Genomic DNA, 24,420 nt, shown 5'->3' on the forward strand with positions numbered 1-24,420 from the left:
AGCTACAGGAATGCCATTGATAATGATGTTTCCAGTTATCCTAGGAATGCAATCCGGTAATTAGGCAATGGTCAGAATCATTCTTGCTCTCTGTTTTGTCTTACTTTCTCTCGTTCATAAATTTGCAAGGTTTTCCAACTATTCCAATCTTCATAATGAAGTATGAGCTTAAACACACTCCACGCTCTCCCAGTCATTTAGCTTTTAAACAGGCATGGGGTAGGTTGCTTGTCTCCTGTTACAATGTATCAGATTCTCACTTACTTTATTTATTTGAGAATTATATGATATGTGTTAGAGCAAAGACATGGCCTCTCAGTTCTCTCTCCTCTACCTTAAAGCAGAATCTCTCAACTTCAGCATAAACCCTGGGAATCAGTTAAGTAAAGAAAACACACACTCTATTTAAAATCAGCAGTTTGAAAATTTTCCCTCCTCCAACTTGAAGTCATCTCCTTTTCATGTAAAGTTGACCTGTGCTTCAATTTTCCAAGGTTATATCTCACTCTAAGTTTCCATGAAGTTTGGCAATATTTTTCTATGTACTGAACTACCATGAGAAGAACCTGCCTTTCAGCAGCATTATGAAGATGATACTACAATTTAATTACAGAACACAGAACATACTCTTAAATAATGAGGAAAGCTTTTAAAACCTCAAATTCACTTATAATTTTATTTCCCCAAAATATGTTTCACCAAAATGTGGAGGCTTGAAAGCCCATTATCTATTTCATCTCACTGCAGGGTATGCTTGATGAGCCAATTTTACTGAGCCACGAGAAACAGATAAAGAATGAACTCAGACATGCATCTGTGATATTCAACCACCTTGATGCTAAGGTTTCTTTTGATTATCAAACCAGGAAATAAACTGATAATTAGAAGAAATAAAAAGCATATAAAGAACAATGAGTTCAAGCAATGCACTGACTCTTGTTGTGTATCTTGTGTAAGAATTTAAACTGCTATCACCAGAATTCAAAGTCAGCTTCATGTCCGAGAGACAAGGAGCTGGGAAAGCAGGCGCAGCCTTGGTGAGGAAATCGCACACTCCCTTCCACCTCTAGATTGCAGTGCACACTCTTCAGACCTGTGAACATCAACCCAAAGTCATCAGGAAACTACGCCACCTACAGGACAACAGCATGCCAAACGCTGTATTTAAAATAAAATCCATATGCAGAGAAAAAGCAGTCACTCATTAACATTAATTTTTATTCCATAAAGGTTTCTTAAATATCCCACTTTGACATTTACTCCTACAGATTTATACAATTAGTACTAATATTGGCATATAAATACGCATTTATGTAGAAAGGATATCTAAACAGTTAAATATATGTATATAAAGCTCGCAAGTTTTATATAAATATGCCACTAGTCAAATCTTAGAGTTGTAACAAATAGTTTTTAAAAAGTCCCTTTAAGGGCCCGGCGGCGTGGCCTAGCAGCTAAAGTCCTCACCTTGAACGCGCTGGGATCCCATATGGGTGCCGGTTCTAATCCCAGCAGCTCCTCTTCCCATCCAGCTCCCTGCTTGTGGCCTGAGAATGCAGTTGAGGACAGCCCAATGCTTTGGGACCCTGCACCCGTGTGGGAGACCCGGAAGAGGTTCCTGGTTCCCGGCATCGGATTGGCATAGCACTGGATGTTGCGCTCACTTGGGGAGTGAATCACTGGATGGAAGATTTTCCTCTCTGTCTCTCCTCCTCTCTGTATATCTGACTTTCCAATAATAAATAAATAAATCTTTTACAAGCTAATTGTATACAAAAATCCCTTTGTAAGCTAATTAATTCCTAAGAATAATATATTAATGAAAGGAAAATAAGTTCTCTGACCTTAGGTATTTGTTTTAAGGAAAAACTTAACCAACATCATCAGGATAAGTTAAAGACTTTTCTCTTGGGCCCGGCGCGGTGGCCTAGCAGCTAAAGTCCTCGCCTTGAAAGCCCCGGGATCCCATATGGGTACTGGTTCTAATCCCGGTAGCTCCACTTCCCATCCAGCTCCCTGCTTGTGGCCTGGGAAAGCAGTTGAGGACGGCCCAAAGCTTTGGGACTCTGCACCCGCGTGAGAGACCCGGAAGAAGTTCCTGGTTCCCGCTTCGGATAGGCATAGTACCGGCCGTTACAGCTCACTTGGGGAGTGAAACATCAGATGGAAGATTTTCCTCTCTGTCTCTCCTCCTCTCTATATTTCCAGCTTTCCAATAATAATAAATCTTCAAAAAAAAAAAAGAATTTTCTCTTGCATGAAGAAATTCTTGTAAGGGTCCCCTCTGTGTCAGCAGCATCCCCAGTGGGCACTATTTCATGCCCCAGCTGCTCCACTTTCCACAGTTCCCTGCTTGTGGCCTGAGAAAGCAGCAGGGAACAGGGTCCAAGTATTTGGGACGCTGCACACATAGCGGAGACCTGGAAGAAGCTCCTGGCTCTCAATTTTGGTCCAGCCCAGCTCTGACCATGGAGGCCATTTGGTAGGTGAAGCAGTGGACTGAAGATCTCTGTCTCTCCCTTTCTGTAAAACCTGTCTTTCAAATCAAATTAAGTAAGTCCTAAAAAATACAAAATAAAGGAAATTCATGTAAACCACCACAAACATTCTGAGAAACAGTTGTTGCTCTTTAAACGTATTATTGAAAATATAATATGTGGTTGCACTGGCAATAACACTAATAAACAGCTATAATAGTACTGCAGTATCTTTCATTGTCACATATCTGTATATTTTTTGCTGTTCAAGTTAATAGGTTGATACATCTGCATTATGTACAAAAATGAAAATTATCAGTATAAAAATTAAGAAAACATAAATAATGGACGATGGCTTATTATAAGTAAAGCACTAGTTGCTTCTACATATGGCATTTAAAGCTTATGCTTCTATTGAGTAAAAGACAATCAGCTACAAAAATTAACAGGGCTAAACATAAATTAGAATACTGTGAGAATAATGAATTGATGACAGAAAATATTATCTGAAATTATTCTTTCTATGGAAAGGAGTAAGCTTGGAACTGTTGTAGTGGAACAGTAGGCTAATTCTCAACCTGCAGTGTCAGCATTCCATATGGGCACTGGGTCAAGTCCCGGCTGCTTAATTTCTGATCCAGCTCCTTGTTTATGACTCGGGAAAGCAGAGAAGGATGGCACAAATCCTTGGGCCCCTGCACCCAAATGGAAGACGTTCAAGAAGGTCCTGAGTCCCAGCTTTAGAACAGCTCAGCTCTGGCCACTGCAAACATTTGGGAAATTACCCAGAAGATGGACACTTTCTTTCTCTCGCGTCTCTTGTCTCTGTAAATCTTTCAAATAAAAATAATTATTTAAAAAAAGAAAGGATGGGGCTTTTTGAAAGCAAAAAGAATTTGATGTCATACTTCATATGACATGGTTTTTGTTTACTCATATTTGCCACCTCTTTCCTCATTCTGTTTTGTTTTTTTTTTAAATATTTATCTTGAAAATCAGAGATATGCAGAGGGAGGGAGAGACAGAGAGGTGGAGCGGGGGGATCTTCCATCTGCTTGTTCGTTCCCCAAACAGCCACAAGTGGACTGAGCTGAACTAATTCGAAGCCAGGAGGTTCTTCTAGGTCTTCCACATGGGTGCAGGGACCCAATGACTTAGGCTATCTCCCAATGCTTTCCAAGGCTATTAGCAGGGACGTGAATCAGAAGTGGAACAGCCAGGGCTCAAGTCAGTTCCCATATGGGATGCCGGTGCAATAGGTAGAGGATTAACATGCCATTTCATAGGGCAGTTCCCACCCCCAACTTCCTTATTCTCAATACATTCACTGCTAACCAGAACATTCCATGGTTTCTTTACTTTTTTACATCCAGTTTCTGATTTCTCCCTCCACCAGGAATCCTGCTGCTTCTTGACAGTCTTATTTCAATACCCATGTCATTGCTATAGCCATCATCAGTGCCCCACATTTAATAACATCCTCTACTGTAAGAAAGGTCACTTTCACTTCACTTAAACAATTTCCAAACAGATTCTTATGTGGACCTTCATCTCTGTGATTGTCAATCCAATAGTTCCCTTTCCTACCTAGTCTCCCATTCTTCCTCTGCTTCTTCCCTGCTGTACACATTCATCAAACTGAACCTTCAGGGCCATTTCCCAACTCTCCTCCAAGGAAACCAACTTCTCAATGCCTGACAACAGCTGCTCATTTTTCCCCCAAGATTCATTTATCTTTACTGGAAAGTCAGATTTATAGAGAGGAGAGACAGAGAGTTTTCAACAGTTCTACTGGTTCACTCCCCAAGTGACCGCAATGGCCAGAGCTGAGCTGATCTGAAGCCAGGAAATTCTTTCGGGTCTCCCACGCGGGTGCAGGGTCCAAAGGTTTTGGGCCATCCTCGATTGCTTTGTCAGGCCACAAATAGCTTGAGGTGAGGTGGAAAAGCCAGGATATGAACCGGTGCCCATATGGGATCCTGGCACATGGAAGGCAAAGACTTTAGCCACTAGATTACCGTGCTGGGCCCAACAACTAGTCTTTTGTAGAATCTTCCCCAAACCCCAACCCAGCATTTGCTTACTTTATTAACATTGTACTATTATTCTGTTCCTTAAGGATATTCATTCCTCCAAAACTTCCTCTCTACTTTATATTGTTCATATCAAAGCTCCTGGCTTTGGTCTAGCCCAATCCCAACTCTGTAGCCATCTGGAGTGAACCAATGGGTGGAAGATCTTTGTCTCTTTCTATCTCTTTCTCTCTCTGTCACTCTGTCTTTGAAATTAATAAATCTTTTTTTAAAGAAATACATTTTATTATTGTTACTAGAAAATAACAGTATTTACGATACAATTTTTACATATATGATAAAATCTGACACCAAAACAAAAGTAACAATTAAAAACCAATAAGATTCTACTGTCTTCCTTTCATTATGCTTTTCATTTGAGACATCCTTTAATGAACCCTCACACAGTAAGAAGCTACTCACGATTCTACACTTATTTGTAATGACAGGATTTGAATATAAACTTCTTCTAGGGGGCTCTATATTTTCACATACAGCAAAGAGCTGATCAATGTTAGTAGAAGTTGTAATACTCAAATAGCCCTAACTCTATGGTTAGATGTCATCTGAGTTCCTGGATAAGGGGTTCAGTCATTTATGCATTGGTCACAAAATTCATGAAAGATGCAGCTGGATTGTTTCAGTTCAAAGGACTAATTGACCCAAGTGTTCTTTTTTTTTTAAAGATTTATTTATTTATTTATTTTTCTTGGAAAGTCAGATATATAGAGAGGAGGAGAGACAGAGAGGAAAATCTTTTGTTCGATGATTCACTCCCCAAGTGACTGCAACATCCGGTGCTATGCCTATCCGAAGCCAAGAGCCAGGAACCTCTTCCAAGTCTCCCACATGGGTGCAGAGTCCCAAGGCTTTGGGCCGTCCTCGACTGCTTTCCCAGGCCACAAGCAGGGCGCTGGATGGGAAGAGGAGCTGCCAGGATTAGAACCGGCGCCCATATGGGATCCCGGGGCGTTCAAGGTGAGGACTTTAGCTGCTAGGCCACCACGCCGCCGGGCCCCCAAGTGTTCTTAATTACTACCCTTGGAAGTCTTTTATTAAACTCCCATTTTTTTTTTTTTTAAGAAAGAGCCACTTTCCAGGCACTAAATCACCTGTAATTCACGAGCCAGTTCTTGGAGCTCCTTCCTCCTCTCCTACCTGTCAAGAGCTATTAAGAACTGAGTTCTCCAACTCCCAACTTTGTTACTGGTCATTCAACTATGAACAACACATTCCCTAACTTTAGCTCCACAACAACCCATGAAAGCTGACATTCATATTACAATTTTCATTTTAAAAATGAGAAAATTCAGTACCTGAAGTTCAGAGTGGAATTATGTGGATCACACAGTTATACAACTTATGCCGCTGACAAGCTGCAGAGGCAGGATGTGAACTGAGCAGCTTGGCTCACTGTTTGCACTCATAGTAACGGTCCTCCACCATCCCCGGGCCCAGCACATGATTGATGGTGAACATCTGCTTCTTGAACAAATGTTTTTGCTACAGAACTCATTTATAAACAGGTAAATGTAATGTTAATGGCAATTACTAAAATACTGAAGTGTATAAATTATTCAAACACACATATATGCATGTATGTATGTGGGAACATACATGTATGTAAGTGTATGTGTGTGAATTTTGTTTCTGGGTGTATATTATAAATACATATGCAGCCCTATTTTCCCATTCATAAGTATTCTTCACACCTACACTTGCTACTCTTTCTTATTAGCTTTAAGTTGTTTCTTCAATCATTGCAATGTTCAGGAACTATTTCTTTCCTCAGTCAGTTATAACACACAATTTGGTACGTATGGCCTAACATCTATCCTTATTTTAAAAGAGACTGTAACTTATTAGGGGACAAATAAGATGACTTATACATTATCATATGACTACAGATTGATATAAAATATGGTTTCAATGAAAAAGTATATAGATCAACAACTCGCCAACAACTACCCCCCACTTCCCCAGCCTCTGATAACCACCATTCTGTATTACGCTTCTACATGCTTTAGAAGAGATGATATGGTACCCAACTCTTCGTGCATTACTTAGTTTTACATAATACAGCATCCCTTGCATTCATCCTTATTGTTGGGAATTGCAGGGTTTCATGTTTTGTAACTGAGAATTGCTCCAATGTGTATATAAACTATGTCTTATATATTTATCCCTGATGGATATTTATGTTGATTTCATATCATGGGGGGATGCTGCAACAAACATAAATGTAATGATATTTCAACACATTGGTTTCATTTCCTTTAGCAATATAACCCATGGTGGAATATCTAGATCATAAAGTATTTCTACTTTTAATATTTTGAAGAATGTTCATACCATATTCATAATCACTGCTTACATTTCTACCAACAGCATCCATATTAAATAGAAGAAACACATTTAGGGGGATATATTATACCAAATGGCGACCACAGCCAATGATAATACTGTATTCTCAAAATAAGCAGAGAATAGATGTTAGGCCATCTCATACCAAAATGATAACATGAGGTAAGACAGAGGTTCATTTCCATCTCACAAGGCATATATACCTCAAAATATCATGTTGTGTATTACAAATACATGTTAATGTTTCTGTTAATTTGACAAGAACAAAAACCCATTGGCGGCTAGTGCAGTGGCATAGCAAGTTAAGCTCCCACCTACCATGCTGGCATCCTATAGATGCACTGGTTCAAGCCCTGGCTGTTTCATTTCTAATCCAGCTCCCTGCTTGTGGGCTGGGAAGGCAGATGAAGATGGCTCAAGTTCTTGGGCTGCTGTGCTCAAGAGGGAAGCCCACAAGAAACTCCTGGCTTCTTGCTTCACACAGGCCCAGCTCTGGCCTTTGAAGCCATTTGGGAAGTGAACCAGTCGACAGAAGATCTCTCTCTCTCTCTCTTTGTCTGTCTCTGTTTTGTCTCTCTTTTTATCTATATAGTTCTGCCTTTCAGAAATAACAAATATTTTAAAAATATTTGAAAATGCACATCCAAATCAAACAAACTAAAGGCACTGAGAGGGATTAAGTCTGTTTGAGTCCAATCTGTTGATCTTGAGGCACGTAAGTCAAGTCTCATCAGCGAATTTGGAATTGAGCAATTCTCAGTGCCAACAGAAGATATGAGGCTGCAATTCCTCACACTTCCCTCGACTCCAGCTTCTGCAGCAAATCACTACACTCTGCAAGGCTGGATTTTGCTCTCACTGATAAGTGAACTGTGTTGCTTTGTTTACTTCTGTTCCCAACATTTACTCACTTAGAATCTGGCACACAGAAGTCAGTTGATAATTGTTTGTTGAATGAATACTGAATGACCCACTATGAACTGTACCATACGAAGCAGAATTTAACTGCCACAGGCAGTATTGTTGAGAGGCATTCTTTTCCAGATCTCAGCTTCCCACTGAAAACACTGCTTCATATTCAGAAAGAGAAAAAAGGAAGACACAGTTTGTTTTGTAACTCAGTTTTCCGACTGCAGCATACTGCCCTCTCTTGGCACTTTGCTTTATGATCATAAAGGCACCTGTTCAACTTCTCCTAAAGCACACATGGACACAAGCCATCACTTTACTTGAATTATGCTTTGAGAAAATTTGTAAGGCCACATTGTTTAGGAAGTAAAACGCCATTTGGAATACAAACATCATTGTTGTCTTGCATAGATAAGACTGGCAATGGAAGAGGGAGTTGTTTGCAGATTTTAAAATATATTGACTAATTCTAAGAACTCAGAAAGCATAAATGAGAGGCCTTAGTGTAAAGAAGGACAAAAATTAAAAAAAAAACCTCAAAATATATTTCCTGAAAAACATGACATTAGCATCTTGGTTTTACTGCCAAGTACTCTTTGGTAATTAATCAGGACCTTCATGAACAGGATTTTACACTCCACCATAAGTTTGCCACTGAATTGGTCATTTGAACAGGGTATTTCAAATAATGCAAATGATTACACCTACTTTCTGTTTGCAGACTTTTAGGGAAAAAAAGTTATAGTATCAGCATCAAAACATTCCAGTCAACATACAGAATATGGGTTAATATACTTCCAGGATGTTTTATGTACAGTTCTATAATTTCTCCTGCACAATTGTGAAGTCTAAAAATTCATAAAAAGGAAAATTTTTCCATAACCCATATGAATATACATGTGGCCTGACGGTAGCCATTCTAGACACTGCCTCTGTGTACTTTGAGCCTATGCTGAAGTTCATATATCCCCCTTTATCTTTGCTATAACTAAGGCAATGGGTAGAACTAATGAATAGTAGTTTTTTTGTGATGAGATAGTCCCCCAGACTTCACTGCTAATGTTGTAACACATTTTATGTATTCCACATTAGCTTTCCTAGAATCAGAAATGCTCTGAATTCCAGAAATGGCTTCAATGATTCACAACATAAACTGTGGCCATAAGAAGTGTAAAATATATTTGAAAGTTAGAAGAAATAGCAGAGAACAGGATAGGCTGCAGGCCCAAAGGGGCAAATATGGAGGGAGAAGTACACCCAAGTACTTTGTTCAGCATAAGAAAAGCCAACCAGGGTCAAGAAACGAGGTGGAAGAGGGGTGGCTGGATAATACAGTAGAGCTGGCCTTAGTTTTGTTTGTTTGTTTAGAATTTCCATACCACTTTGCACAATGTCAGTACCAGCTTCTATTCCCACCAGGAGGAATCAAGTCCATTTCCCAAAGAGCCACCATTCCCGTTAATTGCAGCACTGTTCATAATAGTCAAGAAACAGAAACATTCTGACTGACCATCCACTAATGAATAAAGAATCTGTGCTACACATCCACAATGGAATACGACTCAAGTCATTGAGAAGGATGCTATCTTGTCATGGATGAGATCGGTGGTCATGATGATAAAGGAAACATGCCAAGTACAAAGTGCTAGTATCACATGATCTTGTCCACACACAGAGGCTGAAGACTGGATAATCTCACAGGATTTAAACAGTATAATGGTAGATACGAGAGGCTGGGAGGGGGAGATGGGGAAAAGTTGACTAACGGGCACTATGTTCTAGCTGGGTAGCATTAAGAACTTCTGGAGTTCCATTGGCACAGCAGGGTAACTGTAGGTAAGAGTAGAAAGGACACCTGAAAAATGTTTGAAATTAAATGAAGTTTGTGTTTACTTCATTTATAGCCGATCTTCAGGTCTTGACTGAATATTTGCCAGAGTGACCTCAGGACACATGGATTTTTGTGTTCTAAGGTTGCTGGCAAACCGAGGGCCCACAGATAAAAACCCAGCAGCACCCTCTAGTCAAATGCAAAGATTTTCCTTCACATGCAGTTGAACAGATAGAAAGGAGACTACATTTCAGCTACTTCAATCCTTCATGTTGAGTCACACCAGTAGGTTTCAGAAGTTAAAAAATACTGACCACAATTTTCCTCTCTCAAGAGAACAGGGTTCATTTTTTTTTGCTGTAAGTCTGAAATATCAAGGCAAGATCAAATGTCATCCCTGATAACCTTGGCAAGCATTATTTTATTCAATTATCAAAGAAAAAAACGTTTTAAAACTCTTTCCCCAGAGTTTGAAAATATATTATTTTAATTTAAAGACCTTCTCATCTTGTATGTAAGTAGTACAAAATAGTGGAATACATGTGCAATTGGATTATGGAATCCGTTACCCTTTCTCTATTTTACTCTACAGGAATCTTGCCACCCTTTCTTCCTTTCTTTTTTAAAAAAGATTTATTTATTTTTATTGCAAGGTCAGATACACAGAGAGGAGGACAGACAGAGAGGAAGATCTTCCATCCATTGGTTCACTCCCCAAGCAGCTGCAATAGCTGAAGCTAGGGTGATCTGAAACCAGGAGCCTAGAGCTTCTTCCAGGTCTCACACACGGGTGCAGGGTCCCAAGGCTTTGAGCCATCCTCAACTACTCTCCCAGTTACAGTGTGAGCCTTTAGCTGGCATTTGACCCCAGCTTCCTGCTAGTGTGCCTCCTGCAAACCAGCATGTGATGACTTTAGTAAGGAGGCTCCTGCCACCCACTTGGGAGACTTGGATTGAAGTCCTGGTTCCCACCTGTTGCTTGACCCGGTAAGGCTACTGCCAGGCAATAAAGCAGTGGATGAGAGCACCCCTCTCTCCTTCCCACTCCCTCTCCTATTCTCTCTCTCTCCATCCCTCCTCTTCCACAGGTATCTATCCCATGCCTCTCAAACATATATACCTCCTTAAATCAACTTAAGATCCTGCTAATACTGCTTCGATTACAAAGGGAGATATCATACATTTTCTAACACATTTTTAAAAAGTATATGCGCATAAAGTGGCCTCAAGTTCTAAAAAGAAAACAGTAACAGGTTACTACTCTAGTTTCTACTTTATCTTGCATGAGCCAAAGATGTCAGATTAAAGAAATGTAAAAAGTAATATTACATATACTCATCTTTAAGAAAATCCAAGCCATTTTAGTAGCGCACTTGATTTGAACAGATAATATTGCTTCTCCACTTGTTGTAATGAAAAGTGTATGTAGGGCAGAGTGCAAAATGGGAGCTTTTGCCTTGAGGGAGGAAGCCCGACTCACACGGTTCAGGACATGACTGGAAATTCTAACATGGGATGCTAATCTCCAGTCTCTAGCTGACTCAGCCACAGCAGGTGCTCACTTAACCCTTGGCTAAGGAGCCCCACACAGCCTGTGCTCTATGTTCACAAGGGTATTACATTCATTTCATTAATGGATTTAATTGTTTACAGTATCATTTGAATTCATAAATTGTTTTACATGAAAGAGAAGCCTCACTAATTTTAGAGGTGAACTGTTTTTCTCCGTAACAACAACAACAACAAAACAGCAAAAGCAAACTAGCAGCATGTTAGCATAGGTTGAAAGCTTTGTGACAGATATTGCAACTTTTTAGTTTAAAAGTATGCTCAGGAATTGATGACTTTCACCTCAAACACAACCTTGATATTAAAAATACATCAAATGAGCAGCCAGTACAATGGGGACAAGCTTCCACCTGCAGTGCCAGCATCCCATATGGGCACCGGTTTCGTGCCTGGCTGCATCACTTCTGATGCAGTTCTCTGCTTGTGGCTTGGGAAAGCAGCAGAGGATGGCTAAAGTCCTTGGGCCCATATGCCTACGTTGAAAACCCACAAGAAGCTGCTGGCTCTCAGCTTCGGATCAGCTCAGCTCTGCCCATTACAGCTATTTGGGGAGTGAGCCAGAAGAGACGATCCTTCTTTCTGTCTCTCCCTTTCCTTGTATAATTTTGCCTTCCAAAATAAAAAATATATATATACAATTCTTCTAAAAAAATCACATTGATATAGGGGCCAGGACGGTGGCATAGTAGGGTAATCTTCCGCCTGTGGTGCCAGCATCATACATGGCACCAGTTTTTAGTTCTTCATGCTTCAAATACAATCTAGCTCTCTCTGAAACTCTGACTTTCCAGTAAAAATAAACAATGGGTTTTTTAAAAATCAATAAAATAATTACATATACATATATCCAAAATTCTTTAATATACTTAGTGCGAACAATTTCTAATTAGCGTCAGAAATTCTATTACTTTTTCATGGTTGGTTTTAGAATGCAAGCTCATTTTTTTTCAATTCACTGGTCAAATTTTCACCAAGTTCTTTCTTATGTCTAGGTTGCAAATCGCCACTGCATTATTAAGTTCTTTCAGCCAAAGGCTTTGTGTTTCAGTTTGATTTCATACCAGAGCTTCTAGCCGTCTGTTATGCAAGTAGCTGGTCTTCAATTAGTACTGCCAGCCAGCGGACTTGGGACTGGCCTGCCAGGGGCTCCAGTCCAGCAGAGCCACAGAATGTCTATGATTTTCAGACTCAGATTGAATTATAGCAACCTAAGAGTAGCTGGCACAGGTGGAGAGTAACGGAGGGAAAGCTGGCAGTTGCCATTCTCCTGGTGTCTGTAGGCTGTGGGACAGACTTTGGTAGGTGTTCAATGAATATACCTACAAAGGGGGCATTTCATCCGCAGTGAAAGGATAACAACCAGCTTCCTAAAGAGAGGGTTCAACTGACTTAAAATCACTTAAACTGAGTAAGGAACAAGGAGAGGGATGACATTGGGTTTGAGCAATGAGCTCTTCCTTGAGGAAAGCTAACATCCCTTGGGAACAAGACAAGGTGCATCACCACTAAACAACATTCATCAGCAATTCCTCATCTGGACCTTATAAAAAAACACACAATCCTGTGTTGGCTCTTTATTAATAGGGTAATTACCACAACAGCAACTAATTTTAATAAGCAATGTAATTACCACAACATATAGCTGTAAGACCTTCTAAACCCAACGCTGATGTTTTGAGAAATGGGTAGTTGGTAAGAAAATTATACTTAATTGGATTGATCAAAGGCATTATTTTTGTGCCATGGTTTGCCACGCTTCCAGAATTTTCATTAGTGCGTCTACCCTTCTCCTAAATGTTTCTGTCCAGAAGTCACTGTCGATAGATCCAATAAAAAAAATTAAAAACTCCCTGTCAATAATCTTTACCTGTGCAGTTTTTAATTCTTCTACCACTGGTAAATTGCATTCATGGAATAAACTGATAGTCACCCGAATCGCCCACTAATTTCTCAGGTGAAAATGTAATTAAAAAAAAATCAGACCGACAAGGACAAAAACAGATCACTGCTTGTTCTAAATGTAATGTAAGGCAGCAATCTACCTGAGTAAAATTCAAGTGGGAGATATGTGTTAGAAATAAGAATGCTTTCCAAATGCTTAACAGACATTGGCAAAGATCTATCTTACGCATGAAGAGTGTCTGCAGGTATGAAAACTTATTAAACTAATGCCTCTGAATCTAATTTCTTTTTGAATTAAAAATAACGTCTTAATCAAACCCTAACCTTTAAAGTCGTGCGACCTCCATTACCCTGTGGACAACACAGTCACAGCCAGGAATAAGTGAAACAATTAGGTGAACACATTCCCAGAAATTTCAAGTGTCCTCAAGAATCTGAAGGTAACATATTTGGGGTGATGAGGAATTACTTTAGTCTACAGAGATCATACTCTCTCTTCCTCCAAAGACACAGCCCCTGCAAAGACAGAGTGGGGCTCACAAGGTGTGGCCACTGCTTCTCAGAGCTTAGAACACCAGAAATTAAAATACACACTGTTTGTCAATAACTCTGCAGTCATTAATGTTATAATTTCTTGTTTTACATCTTATATAAGTGGCAGGTCATAATTTCACAGTGTCTAAGTCAATCAGCAGTAAAACTTCAACCCAATTTAACATCCAAACTTTCAAATTAAACTCTCCTGGACCAGTACTGTGGTGCAGTGGTTAAGTCATTGCCTGCAACACCAGCATCCCACTTGAACTCTGGTCCAATGCCCACTTTCTGCTAATCTTGCTGAGATAGCTGGAGAAGATGGGTGGTCCAATTATTTGGATCCCTGCACACACATGGGAAACCTGAATGAAGCTGCTGGCTTTGTCCTGGACCAACCCCGCCCATCACAGCTATTTGGGGAATAAAAACAGCGATGGAAGATCTGCATTTGTGTTTATGTCTCCCACTCACGTGCTCTCTTTCATTCTGCCTCCTTCCCTCTAACTCTGCCTTCCAAAAAAAAAAGTTAAAAAAATGAACTCCTTCCAACTTCAAACTCACTATTTTAACCACTGTTCCTCGAAAAACTGTCTTCTCTTTTCTTTGCCCTTAACCCAGATCTTCTCTCAATGAAGGACGCCTACTACATTCTTCTCTATTCTAAATATCCTCTTGGGCCAAGGACTGTAATAGCTCTGGTATTGTTTCTTCCTGGTGGTTAACGTGAAAATGTGCCACATTTCATAAATGCTGGGAACATAGGAGATTCCCGAGTCAGGGACAAAGACTTTACTGCTCAAGTCTCACAAGGAAGTATGAGTTTCAGAATTTTGTAGATTCTCCACCACGTGGGAGATCTGGGTTGGCACATGCAAAAGCTGAGTGTTTGGGGAGGGCATGCCTGGTTGGGCTAGACTGCAGTGTCTGTCCAGAAGAGTCAGAGCAGGGAGTGATCGGGGACTGGCCACGTGAGGCTGGGTCACAGATCTTCCATGTGGTCCGGAAGGTGGTCTGTGTTGGCCTAACTCATTTCTCCCCACTAATCCTCTCCGTCACAGCTTCTTCTACCTGTGAATGCAGTGGTCTGGTCTGTGTAAGATCGCAGAAGTCATTCCTACCCTGGAAAACATGCCTTCAAGCTGCTCCCACTCCAAGTCATCCCCACACACCTTTGCCCTGGCATTCTGTAGTTCGCCCTTCCCCCAAAACTGCTGGTGGGCAGGTATGGCCTGTCCCAGCCTGGTGTTTCCCACTTTCCCCACATATTTTTAAAATAAAAATAGAATAGGCGACCATGGTGGCACACTGGTATAGCTAAAACAAATGTGGCAATAACCAGGCCCAGAATGTCCACCGTCTGTGTAACACTTGCCCAGATACAAGACAAGCTAGGCAGTTGCCTACAGCTGGGGTCACATGTTTTCTAACCTCAAGATTTCTACTGAGAAGATATGTGCCATTTTGATCCTTAACTTTCTTTTGTATTTAGACTTTTTAGAAAACACTAAGGCTCATCTGAAATGTTCAAGATCTCTGCTTTGTTCTTACTGCTCTAAAACTCTTCACTGGGCTGCAGGAGGGAGTGTCTAGCTTGGATCCCGATCCCAGCCACCATGTGCTCATGGTGAGCTGGGCCTGGGCCCACCTGGATTCGGGAACTGCTTCCTTTTGGGTGAGGACACCGAGGGGGGGAGTCTCCGGGACTGGGTGGGTCCAGGGCCCACCCACTGCCCTCATTGGGTGGTGGACGGGATTGGGGTGGGGCACAACCTTGGGACTGCGGGTTTAAACTTCAGCAGCCGGGAGGCTGCTGTGGACTGCAGGAGGGAGCGTCTAGCTCGGATCCCGATCCCAGCCATCATGTGCTCATGGTGAGCTGGGCCTGGGTGGCCAGGGAGCTCCGGGGTATTGGTTGTCTGAATCGTTGCTTAGGTAGCTCCAGGCTGACCACACTGTTTCTGGGATCTGAGTCAATTCTAAAGATTCCCAATGCCAGTAACTCTTCCTTTGAAGAACTTCTAATCACTTAACAATGCTGAGCTGTGAAATTGGTAATGGAACGGAATGTACTGGGCAGGACTAAGCAAACCTTAGCCTATAAGCAAAACTAGAAACCAGCATGGAGCACAGGTCATACCGAGCTAGGCTCTTGCACCTACTGGTCCTCAGAGCAACCATGGGCAGGTGCATGATTTACGGCTAGGAACAGGCCCAATCGGGGAGGTAAGGGGACACCCTAACAGGGTTGAGGTTCCCACCAAGGGGTGCGTGTGCTGGATTGGGGGCTGCGTTCTATCTAGGAAACAGGTGTAGTCACCCAAGGCACTAGTGTGGGCTGGGATTGGATGCACCAGGCCAGTTCAGACTCCAACACCATTTGGTATCATAGAGAAACAGGGTAGACGTGGGACTGACTAGGCTGGGTCTCAGCCCCCTACTGAGTCATGTGTGAGCTGTATGTGGGTATGGATGAGCCATGGCTGGGCTGAAACATCCAACAACAAGAACCAGAATGGGGTGAAAGCCAGCCAGAAAAGCCACTGTTCCTGCTAGGACAGGAGGTGAACTGAGTAGGGTTGGCTCAAGGACCCCCTGGTATGCACAAAATCTGGCACTGGGAGGCGTTCTGATGGAGGAGCCTGGGCAACTCCTCTGGCAGGACACAGTCCCTACAGGTAAGCGCAAGAAGCATGATAGGAAACAGCCCAGAATAGGCCATGGAAAGTTTCCCAATGGCACACATTCGGCATGGGTCAGGGGCAGACCAGGCTGAATCAGTTCATGTCATCAACTGGCAAATCCGATCACCAGAACAGAGTGTGGGTTGAGCCGGGTTTGGTCGCGACAAAACCAGTACACATTATGGAATGCCAGGGCGTGGTTGCCTGTACTGGATTTGACTGCAGCACCCAACCAGCACACGTGAGATCCAGGAAGGGAGGGGCAGAGCTGGCAAGGGGATTAAGGGGCTGGTCCCCTCGCTGGACAGCTACTCCCACTATAGAGCGTGGGCTGGGATGGGGACAGACCAGACTAAGCAAGGCTGCAACACCTGTGCGCTGCATGTGGGTTAGATCAGGGAAAAGCCAGGCTGGGCTGATTATTCCTGCTGGTGCAAGCATAAATTAGAGTGGGTGAGGGATGTTTGGGCTTAGCCGCAGCATCAGCTGGCACTGGGGACTAATTCTGTCAAGTCAAACCACAGAACCACCTAAAGAGTGCATAAACTGGGAGTGAGAGAGACCTGGGAGGGAAAAAGTGGGTTCCCCCTTCTTGGGTCACTACTCCCGTGGGAGGGCATGAAAACTAGGACGGGAGCTGGGGTGGCTAGACAGAGAGGCACTCAACAACATCCGTGATGGCTGGATGATTGAGTTGGTTAGATGGAACTAAGCTTTAATACCCATTGACAAGTACAAGAGCCAAATGGGATGGGGGACAGACTGGTCTACTGCTACACATACTGGCTAACCAGGGCAGGGGGCGGGCCAGGTGGGGCTATTGTGGGTCACCCCAACTAGGCTGCAGCTCCCACTGGTTGATGTAAGGGCCGAGTATGTGCTGGGCAGAACCAGATTGGACTGCAACACCCATTGGTTTCAGTGCAACTTGGGACTGAAAACAGAACCAAACCAGCAATTGAAACCACCAGCTGATCGGGGTGATGGACTGTGCACCGGGCCCTGTGCTTTCTAGAACATACAAGAATCTAGTCTGGGAATACCTCAAAGTTTCTTTGGAGATCTCCCCAATCGAACTGCTGGACTCAGAACTCTAACCAAAAAAAGACAGAAGACAGAACAGCCCAATCATTCATCTCAGCTGTATATTGTTGGCAGCGAAATATGGGGCGAACAGAGACTTTATGATGGACCATATCAATCAGTGGACGACCTCATCAAGCGAAACTGGCAGCGATTCATAACTGGAGAACTATTAAAACCAATCCATCCGGGACTTGGGGTGGGCGGGAAACCGGGTGAGGATTCTCCCTCAATATTCCCCTTTACCTCGGATACATGATGGAAACAATATGGACATAATAGTATTACCCACTTCCCTATACCCCCAAACCTTTTTTTTTTAACCATAATTAACTATGTAACCATTGTCAACAATACAATAAAATAAATTAAATAAATAAATAAATAAATAAAACTCTTCATTGATCTTCTTTCATGTGGACTTCATTTACTCTGTTGCACAAGGCCCACAGTGTCCCCTTTCCAATTAAAACTGTATTTCCACCCATCATGGGACATTTCATCTATAAAAATTCATTTTCATTTTAACTTACTTAGCCTTATTAATGAAATACCACATTTCTTATGTTCTTTCATGCAATATCCCTTTGATCATTAAGGTTTGTTTTGTTCTTTAAGACAACTTCAAGTTTATTGCTAACACTTCTGATTTTTAATATTTTTTAAATTTTTTCTGAGCATTCTAATTACAAATATTAACAATAATGGCTTGCTTTGTGCATTAGGTCTTAGCCTTTTTGCTTATTTCCTAAATCCTTTCTGTCATTTTTTTTTTTTTTTTTGTCTTCGTCTCTCTCGTTTGTTAAACAAAATACAAAAACTGTTTAAATGTCTGGCTACTGACACATTCACATCTAAGAATTACTGCAAAATAGCTTGTTGGTAGCTCTGTTGATTAACAGGAAATTTTATTTTTCATGCCCAACGGGACTTCAAAGTTTGTGAAAAACAGGATTAAGTTTATTTTTGATGTAAAAAAAAAATCTAATTTCTACGCATAGCTTTTTCATCATAAACATTTCCCATTAACTTTCTGAAGACTCCTATACAGTGATTCTTAATGTAAATTCATTTTAAATTCTCAGCTCTGAATCTTTTGAAAGGCGTTGATACTGTCTAAACTTTTCTTTGAGAAGACCCTCAGTTTTTGGACTTCACATTCTTTTCTAGATTTATCACTTTTTTCTAGTGATGAGCCCTACCCCATCTCCTTTTAGATGGCATTAAATTTGTGGACCAGGATTCCTAGAACCAAATGAGAGAAGAGACCTCCGAGTTTACCAATGTGTAAACTCACTAACTGATTTAACTACAGTAAACTGGCTCTTCTGAGTTTCCTAGCTCATAGTTTCTGTGGCCCAGCTTCATAAAAAATCTATTTCTAGTATTGTAGGGTTAGTGACAAGGCAGTTTGCAGGAGTCAGGGTGGGTTTAGACACTGCACTACATGAAACACAGAAGATGTGGGTGTATGAGTCTAACATACGCTTTCAACCATTCTTGCATTTTTAGACTCGTCAATGTTTTCCTCTAACAGCCAGCTGGTGATTCCAACTATTTGAGCTTTTCAAGGATTCCACAGCATGAGTGTATGTAACTCTGCCCTCCACACTGAGAGGTCTGATTTGGTATGCTAAGGACTGAATACTATTTCATTTGACTTTTTTTCCTTGAAACTTTTTGTTGTTGTTTGTTGTTGTTGTTGTTTTGGTTTTTTGTCATGGAGTCTCCAACACTCTGGATCCTAAGGACATGTGTCATTTGCATTGTCCAGGTCACTATTTTACTCCCATATTGTTGTTTTGGCATGGCTTCTTGGAGAAGTCAGAAGGAATGTTAAGTTTTACTAGAATAGTAGCCCACAAGTAGAATAGTAGAAAAGTAGTAGAATAGTAGAACAGTTTTAGTAGGCCACAAGTTTCTCTTATTATTGTTAGTATTCAGATTCGCAGAAAGCATTTCTCAACACAGAAAAAGTATAATTGATCCATGTTTGATCAGAAATACTTGTATAAAGGATGACATTAGATTTTAAAAGAAATATTTACATCGCTACATGGCTATGACATCTACCAGATTGTAAGAATTCAATTACTAAAATGTTAATGATTTATCTCAAAATAAAATGTAAGTTCTGAAACTGGGAACATCATAATAATTTCTAAAACCACATTCTTGATTAAAACAGTAAAAATTTAAAAATTTGTTGTTGTAGTCTTTTATAAAAGTCTATGTGCCCTAGCTTTTAACACTATAAAACCTTTCAGAAAGTTGTGTAAGAAGGAATTGCTAATGTGAAATAAAAGATCTTCACAAGTGTGACAATGAAATTGTCACCACAGTTTCACAAATATTTTAGCACAGCCATCTAATAAAAATCACTTCATTTTATGTGATGCCACAGTAAATTCCTTTTCTGAAATGAATAGCTTCATTTATATAATGAGTGACTAGCAAGACATTTTATTTTAAGTAGATTTCAGTTCTAGAGTATGGAAACTGGTAAACTAGAGATCTGGGATTTACTGAGGCATCACCTAACTGGCTTCAGCCACCAGAGTAGGACTAGACGAAGCCAGGGCCAATTCTCTCTCCTGGTCTCCCACAGGTGTAGCAGGGTCCCAAGTGGATAGATCACTTCCTGATGCTAGCAAGGCACAAAGGCAGAAAGCTGGAATATTGGGACTCCAATCAACACTTCAATATAGTACACTGACATTGCAAATTGTGCCTTAATTTGCTATTCCACAATGCCAGCCCTACAACATTGTATTTAACGAGTAACGCCGACATTTACCAGTTGGAAAACTTCCCCAGAACACTGTGTTACAGTAGCACATGTACTAGCTCTCAGTTATACCTGCATATGTGTCTGTTTCATGAGAACTCAATGCTAAATATGTGGTTATTATTACTATGCTTGTTAAATCAACATCTGTGTGCCTCAGTTTACTGTTGTAAAACTGATCCTGCAAATTTGGGGTTGTGGATTTTGTACTGTATGTCCTCCTATGTTCCAAGTTCTACCCGTGGAGTACATTTAGAAAGAGAAACAGAAATTAGCAGCATCGATGATGGGTCTAAATGAAGAGCAACAAAAACAAAAGTTGATCCTCCTTTCTTGGAATTTTCTGAAATAATTAGGTTTTTTTTTTTCAGATTTTTAAGATTGATTTATTTCAGAAACTTCTTTCAGAAAATAAAGCTCTCCACTTGCTTATGGTTTACAAAAATGAGCATACAACATCAGATCTAAAGTTAGACACAATTTTTTGTCACATCTAAAAAGAATATTCTAGAGATACTAACAATGATATCACATGTTATAAAAATTCATTAGACACAATGTACTTGAACATAAAAACCTTTGGTTGTCTATCAATTTTTATTTGGAGAACTTAATTCTTCTAATAGATTTAGCTGCCTGTACAGTAAAATATGCTATTAAAGCATGTTTGACATTTACTATCAAAAGAAACATATTCATGCAGACATCTAAAAATAGACACAAATAGCTAAAAGCTGTGTCAGGATTTCTGTATTAAAACGATGTACTCTGGAGCTAAAGGTGACGTGTCACTGAGATAATCTGTATTAAACAGATGTCACCTGTGCTCAGAGTGGCCAGAATTCCACATGCCATTTTCTCAAATAATATAATTTTAGGCATTTTCTAATAGTACCCAAAGTATTACTGAAAATAGGATTCAATATGCTATGTATCACAGTGACATTTCACTGAAATACCACAGAACAGGATGTTTGTCATGTTCAGGTGGTTTGAAAAAGCCCCAAAGCAATTCAGAAGAGAGTAACAGAGGTAAGGCCTTCGGCTGTGGCTGCATGGAAGATAATACAAGCTCGAAAAGGTGAAGGAAGCTGGGAAAACCAGAGGGGGCAGGAGCCAGGAAGGTGTCCAACATGAACCACAACACACAGGCATAAACCATTCTGGAAAAGAGCCAGAAAGGGATTGAAAGGAATAGGCACAGCACAAGATAATACTGAAAAGCTCTGCAATGAAAAGAGGAAAGAAGGGTATTTTTTAAGCTAAAAAATGTGATTTTCTTCCCTTTGCAATACATTTTAAATTCAGCAGTACAATCTCATTTCCAAATCTACTGTGGTAGCAATATAGGTCATAATCCCTCATTAAAAAACTTTGTACAATGTACTTTCCAGTTCTTCCAATTTTAGAAAAATAAAGCAGTACACACACTATCCATTATAGAACACAGCAGGATTAGTGACTATACTCTACAATCAAAATATTTCTTGAGCAAAACATGTAATTATTCATAAAAAGTAGGATAAGTAGAATATCTTTATATTCAAGCTATTCTGGGTCAAATTTTGCCACCAAAGTAATTCCCCCATCAAGTTTTGTGAACAAGTTGACCACCTGCCACAAATAACACACAAAACAAATCCTCAAAAGTTTTTAGAATTTAGAATGGTGTTTAGGGTCCTGTATAGCCATATTTTAAAACTGCTTGGCCAAAATTATAATAGCAAGGAAGAGATGCTTGTTGTAGAAAGTAGGATTATATAATTCATGTTCATTAAATTTAGTTTTATTTAAATTTATATGCAGATGAAAGGTACTAGAAATCTAGACATACTTCATACAGAGAAAGGATGAAAGGAGATTTAATGCTTTGATTGGTATGTAAACAATTATGGTGACCCTGTGTACCCATGACGAAGGAAGAAAATGGCAGGGTGGAGGAAGGTTGCTTAAAATATGCCAAGGGATGCCTCAGGGACCAGACAACAGCAAAGGAAAACAGCACAAGGCTGTTCTCCCATTTTTCCAGGAAGAAAGCTAGGGCTTTATGTGGAAGGCAAATCATGACTGTTCTGTCACTTGATTGCTAGCCAGTGAATGATAGGATTCAGCATCGGGTCTGATAAATAGACCATGTGTAATTTCAAGTCCTTTCCTGGCAGTGAAGTACCTGTCCCAAATGGAAAAAATGAAAAGGAAAAGAAAGCAAATAAGCAGAAATCAAGGACTCTTCCCTTGCTATTTATATCTGATTTACTCTAAGAAAGAGAAAAAGCTGTCTTATCTCACATTAAGATTTATAAAACACGAGTTCTTGTAACAAGACAATAGAATGATAGACTAATCTATGCAAAAGATCCAACTGAATGTTTGGGACCCTGATCTGTTCTGGGTCTCATAAGGAAACCCCTGGTCATCTTAACTATATTTGTCAACAGTCAAAAAAAAATAGGCAAAGGAGATGAATAACAAAAAAGAAATCAACCAACACTTTGCAGGTGGCACTGCATTGCCCAGGGATAGTGTTGATTATTTTCAACAGAACTGGAATAAAATAGACCCTCCTGAGAGAGTTTTGGCAATTCACAAGACATTTCAGTACACACTGCTCTGACGCCATCCACTTTAAAAGAAAAACAATAGGATTCACATACGGATAAACAATATAAATAACACGATCCTTTCTGCACACAAATAGACATAAAGCATATGGAAATGAAAAGTTATTGAAAGAATTAGTAATGTTTTCTGTCCTCACTAATGCAATTCCTAAATAGGCTATAGTGAACATACATGATATCAAAGTCATAACAAACTTCTCCTTTAGCAACACACATATATGTAAATTCTTAACTGAGCTCTATCATTTTTTGAGAAAATAAATGATACAGGAACAAATAAACCCATACTAGGCTTAATCCCATTCTTCTGGGACATTTACTTACAGTAGACATCCACTCTGATCGACTTTATCGCTGGGGACCCCAGGCCATTCTCTGCTTTACAGTAATACCGGCCTCCTTGGTGTCGCTGAATATTTGTAATCCTTAAAGTCTCATTGAAGACACTTGAGTCTTGGAATCTGTCAGAGGCACTTCCTGCTGTTTTGGTCCACCTGATCTGAGCAAGCATCAACAGAGATGGTTACTTTAGGTTGGTTTTCCCACCGAAAAACAGCAGTTAACTCATTTTGAGGAGTTTGCTTTCAGAGCTGAAATACTGCACTGGCTGTCAAATGACTGAGGAAGTTTTTCAAACCATGAAGAATACTTTTTACATATTTAGCTCAGGTAGGCTCATTTGTTTTCTTTCCGGACATGCTTCACTACATAATTTTAAATGTCCTATTTGATATGGCTAGTTTAGACATATTACCATCATAGCTTATTGAGACTGTGTAAAATTGTATGCACCTGGTTGATACAAGCAGGGTTTTGCTTCTTTAAGAGTTTTTGCTTTAATGAGCCCATAAACGATTTGTCTATTTTGATAATTGGAATTTATATCAGTAATTATTTTTGAAAATGGTAAACTTTTTCAAGAAGTACATCTCTATTAAACTGCCAAAGCACTCTGAGTAATGAAACATTTCATTACAAACACCATGCTTTTAAACACAGCTGTGTAAAACCTGCTTCGTTTTTCTAGCAATAATGACTGGCATTCAACTCAAATTTTATGAATCTTAGCTCATAAGACTTAAACAAGAGAGAGAAAAAAATGGCCGACCATGGAGGGTTGATGTAAGGGGGAAGGCAGAGAGAGAGGGACAAAAAGTGCCAGAAGAAGGAGCAAGTATAGTTAAAAATAGTATAAGCAGGTGTGCGAACCTCCCAGGACACTGAGGAATCAACAAGATCCACGCAATCTGGAGAATCAACCAAAAATAACAACAACAGAAAAACCAAGGCAGCACTCAGTGGTCAGTGCCTCGAAAAGGGTGAGTTAAGAACCCAGCAGGGGAAAGGCCGGAATTTTAACCGGAGAATATACAGGCAACTTTAGGAAATCATTGCACAAAGCCCCTCCAGTGGCGGCTAGAAACTGCAGGAGTGCTGAAACCTCTGGCACTGGTGGCGATATTAGTAACCTTGGCGGGATCCAGGCGAAGACAGGGATGGCTAACTAACAAACATTCCCCTAAAACGAAACGCCACGGTACCGGAAGGGCGCTAGGACCCTGAAGTGCGGTGGCTGGCAGCTGCGG

General features: G+C 40.5%; 1 protein-coding gene across 1 annotated transcript in view; it reads right to left on the bottom strand.

Moving 5' to 3' along the window:
• The window catches only part of MDGA2 (MAM domain containing glycosylphosphatidylinositol anchor 2), a 687,915-nt gene that overhangs the window by 283,609 nt on the left and 379,886 nt on the right, over window positions 1-24,420 (bottom strand). The window contains exon 3 of the mRNA XM_058666386.1: window positions 23,159-23,333. Coding sequence (XP_058522369.1) covers window positions 23,159-23,333 — 175 coding nt within the window. The remainder of the gene's footprint in view (window positions 1-23,158; window positions 23,334-24,420) is intronic.

This window comes from Ochotona princeps, chromosome 6 (genome assembly GCF_030435755.1).
Source record: "Ochotona princeps isolate mOchPri1 chromosome 6, mOchPri1.hap1, whole genome shotgun sequence".
In the NCBI taxonomy this organism is placed as follows: Eukaryota; Metazoa; Chordata; class Mammalia; order Lagomorpha; family Ochotonidae; genus Ochotona; species Ochotona princeps.